This window comes from Thermobia domestica, chromosome 17 (genome assembly GCF_964235325.1).
Source record: "Thermobia domestica chromosome 17, izTheDome1.hap1.1, whole genome shotgun sequence".
Taxonomy (NCBI): Eukaryota; Metazoa; Arthropoda; class Insecta; order Zygentoma; family Lepismatidae; genus Thermobia; species Thermobia domestica.
The window spans coordinates 80,011,675-80,018,544 of NC_137470.1; the positions used below are offsets into that span (position 1 = coordinate 80,011,675).

General features: G+C 34.2%; 1 protein-coding gene across 1 annotated transcript; it reads right to left on the reverse strand.

The window, feature by feature from the left end:
- Window positions 1–6,116: 6,116 nt before the first annotated feature.
- LOC145674071 (uncharacterized) lies at window positions 6,117–6,536 on the reverse strand. Its single transcript, XM_081743892.1, has one exon. The coding sequence runs from the start codon at window positions 6,534–6,536 to the stop codon at window positions 6,117–6,119; it is 420 nt and encodes a 139-aa protein (XP_081600018.1).
- Window positions 6,537–6,870: the final 334 nt, after the last annotated feature.

The following is a 6,870-nucleotide window of genomic DNA, read 5'->3' on the forward strand; positions in this document are numbered from 1 at the left end:
AACTGACCTAAGACTTTAAGTAAGAGTCAAGAAATACTCGTGTATGTAGCAAATTGCAAACGTTTCGATTCTAATATTTTATTAACTATGAAACACTGATTTCGGGCATGATATAATATTATAGTCCAGGGAATTTAAGTATAAATTAAAAAATGACCAAAAGTATATACGTAACTTACCTCTAATATATTCGGTTATTCTCGTTTTACAGTTATTTATAGTAACCTTCAACGACAGGAACACGAACACAGGGCATTTAATATTTCAAAGGCGGAAATCGAAACTGATACTTCGCCTACTGAACTATCTGATCGGTGGGGTACCTGGTTCGTTCCAAGGCAAGTACGCTTAATCGGACAACATTGTGCAAGTGGGTTTCCTCGGGTCACTGCCGTTTTCTCATTACACCAATTCGTCCATCATAATTCACTTACTTTAATCATAGTCTTCCACAACCTGACAAGCATAACCGTGGGACATTAAACGTAAAGATTACACTTTCAACATGGCGAATCGTAATTCAATTCAAAAGTGAAACAAGAGACTGATAATACCTTAAACTGAAAAGAAACAATTACAGATAATTTAGAACTTTTCCAAAATATGTATAGGTATTCTGAAAAGTGCCAACCAGAGTTGGAGTGGGTCTTGGTTTGTGGGTCAGTCGCTTAATTGGGTCGAGTTTTTATGTGTCAGTGGGCCGTGGGTCAACAGGATGTGACCCACTGCGACCCACCACTCACCGTGACCTACTGTGACCCACCATCCACCATGAGCCACTGCGACGCCCCACCTATCGACCCACTCTGCTAAGTGCATTGTAGACAGCATCTTCTGAACAGCTTATTTCTTTAACATTGACCCTAGCCATATAAACTAAAAACACGTTTCTGATTGGTTGAAGTTTGCTATGTCGAAACGAGGCCCCCAAACACAGGGGTTCTAAGGGGCCTGGCCTACCTAAACTTTTCGGGGCCTCTCCAAACCTCAACACAGAGAATACAATTTAGATCTGTGCAAGAGAATTTTTAATCACTTGTCCCCCCTACATATTCATGGCCCATTCAAACCTCTGTGGCTGGTTGCGGGCCTCGTACAAACCTTCTGGTGAATGTATTCTCTATCATAGTTGTAATAGAAGAAAATTGTCACTTTGTTGGAATTGAAGAAGCAGTAGAGATTAAATTTATATCATGGCGGTCAAGGTGGAATAATACGATCCCTGCGCAACTTCTAAACCGTTCTTACTAATACTGTCACTACTAGTACTACAACTACTTATACAGTGGAATCGTATAGGAAAACTACACACATAACGTAAATAAGTCACTTTTTTGAGTATTTTTATAAAAAAAAAAGCTTCCCTTGCCTGGGTTTCCACCCACGCCAAAAGCAAAAGCAATCATAATTACTAGCTCAATGCGATAGTACGCTGTGCCATAGACTCACAATAACACACATTTGCTTTCTGTTGTATTTATATATGCTACTTGACGGGAAACAGATTACACCAACTAACCAGAACCGCGTATTTACCTCCTATGAGTAGGGTCGAGCGTGATTTAAAAATATGTTTCTGAATACTGGTGAATTTGTCTACGTTTTACTTTGAAGGTTTCCATTTCCCTTTTACATTTGTTTCTGTTTACTTATCTGAGATGAGTATATCTAAGTTGAAAAAGAACTTGAGGCTTTTTTGGATATTGATATTTGTAATTGTAATAATAGCAATAGGATTTATACTACTACTTGGTTTCCGAAACATACGGCATGTGAGATTTTAGAGGAGCTAACTACAGGAAAAAATACATTTTTTAATCAGTGTAATATATAAATTTTTATGTAAAAATGAATGTAACTATGAGTGTCTAATCATTAGGGCCAAATTGCAGTCAAATGAAATGAATTTTGGTATATAGTTAGGACTTAATCCAAACTTGAATGTTATGATATTGTTTTCATTATCCTAAGGGATAGTAGGGACCCGATTTTTTGCAAAAAAAAAATTGAGTATCTAACAAGCCGTTCAACTTACGGAGCTGAAATTCAGAATATTTGCTCTCTATTGAAAATGAGCAGAATGTTTCCTAGCATTTTCCTTTATGGAACTTTTCCTTTATGGAAAGGTGTGGCAGTTTCTATATATAGGAAATTGATAGTGGGTTAGATTGTAAAAATAATCAAAAATGATCGATATCAGTTCAGAAACAAACAATACAGTGCTTCGCATTATATATGTATATATGCTTACCATCAGGGGCGGATCCAAGACGCACTTCTGAGTGGACAGTGGGTTGTAATACTGCTACATAGAGCTACTTTTAACCGCTTCGAACTGTGGGTTTTACTTATATATAAAACATGAGAATGTTTCCTCTTCTCTGGCCGATCGTCCCCCATAGATCCGAACCTGCTTAACATGCGCTTCCTACTATAATGATTGCTGAAACTTGTTTATTATATGCAGCGCATAGAGCACAGGGAAATCAACCCATAAAGTTGTAAGAAAAATAGACATAAAATTTGTAATGTAAGCTTCTGTTCGTTGGTTTACTTACCTTAATTTGGGAATTTAAAAATTTGATCCGTTTTTCCACTGAAAAGTATCGATAATTCAACAAGGAAATAATTGGAACATGATAACTTAATTGAAATTCATCGTAATTTTATCAGTGAAAAGCATAGAGTATTATTTTGTATAAAAATAAAAAAATCCTTATCCCGGGTTTGAACACACACCAAAATCCCAAAATAAAAAAATCCTTATCCCGGGTTTCAACACACACCAAAATCCCAATAACACACATTTGATTTCTGCTGTAATTATATATGCTATGTGACGAGAAACTAATAACTGCAACTAACCAGAACCACGTAAATAGCTGCTATGAGTAGGGTCGAGCGTGATTTAAAAATATACTTCTGAACAATGATAAATTTTCTACAGGAAAAATACAATATATAAATTATAATATAAAAGGTGAATGTAGCTATGTGCCTAATCATTACGCCCAAATTACAGTCAAATGAAATAAATTTTGGTATATAGTTAGGATTTCATTATAATAATATCCTAACGGATAGTGGGGATCCGAATTTAAATATCATTATAACGCATACATAGTCCAATGTCTTTTACCCAAAGAAAAAGTGTTACTACGTATCGTGATGAAGACAAATCCTACTTAGTTTCTGAAGGTTCAATTTTCAATTTGCCCAGTAGCTGACTCCTTCTTTTTCCCACTCTTTTCTTTCCAAACTCTCTATTATAAGGCAATTCATCCTTATAGAGGGTCCAAAAAATTTCCTTTCAATTTTCTTAAGTTCAGTATGCTTATTTGGATTTTAATAGGATGTAATATTGAGGTCTGAAATATTCAGTAATAATACTAATAATAATAATAATAATAATAATAATAATAATAATAATAATAATAATAATAATAATAATAATAATAAGATAGAAGACAAATTCCGTATGAGGACAGATTGTATTAAAATCTGTAAAATCGGCCCTAGCGTTAGACAAAGTTACAAAATAGTAGGGATTGTGAGATGTGTCAGAACCATGAGGACATACACTCTGCATAGATCCCTACAAGTAGCTAAACGTTAGGCGGGAAGTTTCCAGGAAAATTTCGTGTAGAAAGAAGGGATGGTGAACTCACAAGAGCTATAAGAAAATTTGGTTTTAAGTAATCGTTATGCCGGCTAAGCTAAAGAAGACGTTGATCATGAGAATGAAAGAAAATTCGAATAAAGAAAGTGGGAGGAACCCGGACAAAACCTACACACACGGTGTTTGTTCTAGACAATTCCCACTATGCTTGAGCTGGATGGAACAGTGTGGACCATTAAATTAGCAACACTTCAGTAATAATAATAATAATAATAATAATAATAATAATAATAATAATAATAATAATAATAATAATAATAATGAATGTTTTAAAGTTCCCCTAAAATTTGACAAAACTTACTTAAACGTAGGGATCTCGGGGAAGGGGTTCCGTAACTTCAAGACTCACCTCTGCAACTACCCAAATTTAAACTAAAGCTTTTGAATAAAGTTTCACGTTGAAAATATTCTACTGAACGTTTTAAGGAAAATAACTGTAATAGAAATAACTAAATATCATTGAACAGTAAGGCATATAATAAACTAACTTGTAGAATATGCAGATGTCATTATAAAAGCTTTGCTACAAAAGAATATACACATTCATATATAACATAATTCAGTGAGCTCTAAAATACAAAGTAGCAAAATAGCGTATAAAATTCAGTCTACAGAGCATTTGTTACCTAAAGAGTTGAGTTGATTATGAGTTTAACGTCCCGTTCAGCAGCGAGGCTATATGAGACGTGGACCTACTGATTAACGTGGAATCCGAACCACATGAGCTCCCGTTGTTACCTAAAAAGTGGCATACACTATTTCGAGAGTCGAGATAAGACGAGAAATGTTTACGATACTTTTCGCCTCGTCTCGATTCTCATCTCCAAAGCGAGACGATAATTTGAGTTAGGCTTGTCCCGTCTCGAATATGAAATGTTAATTCTCATCCCCATTTTGTTTGTTTTGTTTTAGAACCGAGACTAGTAATTCCTCTTTTCATGGGCAACATTAAAGAAAACCGAAACATTCTTTGCCAAATATCACGTTTCTGTTTATACTGGTATGGCCTAAGCGATAATAAATTTGAAATTTTTAATCTTCTATGAGATAATAATAATAATTATTATTATTTCTATTATTATTCCTGAAAATTTGATAGTTCAAGTATTGAAATGTCGGAGTATTCAAATATCTGAATATAATAAAACGTGTGTCATCGCCGAGCAACCGCAATCAAAATTCCTAAAGTAATAAAAGAAAATTTGCCTGACGTTAATTCTATCCAAGAACCTCTAGATTACTGGTTAAGCGCCTTGATCACTGTACTGCGACCACTACGCTGCAAATGATTCGTCTTTAGTCTGGTTACGTTAGGTTTCTTTGCCTCCGGTTGCAAACTTTTATCTTATTTTTCTTCGCTTCAAAAATTGTTTCGTATTTCTTTTATGATGATCTTCGGCAAAGTTTATATTAACAACACGCGTTGTTCTTAAACTTTTCGTTCACAAGTATGTTTCTTATCCACACAAATCTACAGAAATGACAGATTTAATTCTGATACTCTGCATTTGTTTTAAAGCAGTCGCCATTACCTAATCAATGACTTATGTCCGCCACGATACAAATGATATAGATGCAGACATGAGAGTTCACTATTTCTGTTTATACATATTATTTCCACTTCTTAAATGTTTTCGTCCACATTCACTTTAAATAAAGTTTGCATTATGAAGAAAGAAAACAAAAATATCGAATTTTGGTTTTCAAAACCTAAATCGTAAATATATTTTTAAAACAAAAATTGAAAATAATTTTTTTAAAGTTGCAACATTTTGAGAAATAGAATTTCCATTTCGGTTTCTCACTAGTAGCTCGTGACAAATAATTTTATACTATTTCTGCATTTAACACGTTGACTGCCGCGTCGGGCACGTGTGCCCGATTCTAAGAAATCCCTACCTCCCGCGTCGGTCACTGGTGACCGACACAACAATGTTTTTTTTATTTATTTCAACAACAGAACTGAATTACTGCACAAACTTTAAATTTGCTTCTGGGTACACACAATAGATTGTAGTAGAAAGTGCACTACTAAACTTTTCCCCCAATCACTATTTTTGCTTTAAAGAACACAATAAATTTCGGAGCGAGATATTTATATTTTACATACATTATTCAATATACAAATATTGTTTTAAATATTGTATTACATATTTGAAACAATATTGTGTTACATAATGCTTACATTAAATAGAAATAACATATATAATGCTTACATATATCATGCTTACATAAAATAGAAATAATATTTTTATGTGAAATTCGTAGAAAATGTTACATACAGTATATTGTTTAGTATCAAATTTTGTTTTATATATTGCAAATTGTCTTTTACATTATGAATGTTTGTAAACTTAACATAAACATTTATTTACATGGAAAGATCTCTGTGGCATTTGTTGAAGCACTTCAAACAAAGCGTTGGTTCACCTTCACATCAAGTGCAGTAGGTAACTACTTTCTTCGTTCGATTTGCTGCCAACTTCCTTGACATCACTGTAGTATTCTCTTTGTAACAGCTTTTACAGTATTTTCTTGTTTGTTTTGCTTTTCCTTGTCGTCTTCTTAATTCGTGTCGAAATCTTCTGGGCCTGCACATTGGAATTGCTTTTTCTGCTGGTTGTATGTTTTGAGCGACCAGGTAACGGATTACTGATTTTCTGAATTCCACAACTTTTATATTATCTCCAATAACTTCTTTGTACAAAATCAGGGCATTCACCATTGATGTAGAAAGTAGTAATTCGAATGCCAGCTTGCGGTACCATTTCAAAGCTTTTCTTAGAGGAGATGAATACGCCGCCATTTGATCTGACATATCTACAGACGATTTTGCTTTGTTATATTCCACTGTCATCTTAGGCTTCTCGATTTGTCCGCATCTGCGCTGCACATCTACAACTTCATCTGAATGTTTGGTCGACAGAACTAGAACGTTTCTTTTATCATTCCATTTTAACACCGTTATTCCTCTTTCATTTTGTTTAGCTACAACTTCTTTTCTTTTCAGATTCTTGTTTAAAACATTTTGAGGATTGCCCTTTCTGTTTGAACGCAGCGTCCCAATCAAATGAGTATCGGCATCTAAAAGTTTTTTTGCTAATTCAATACTTGTATACCAATTGTCCGTGCAAACTGTTCTTCCGGTGTGCAAAAGCGGTTCACAAAGAGACATAACAACAGATGTAGGA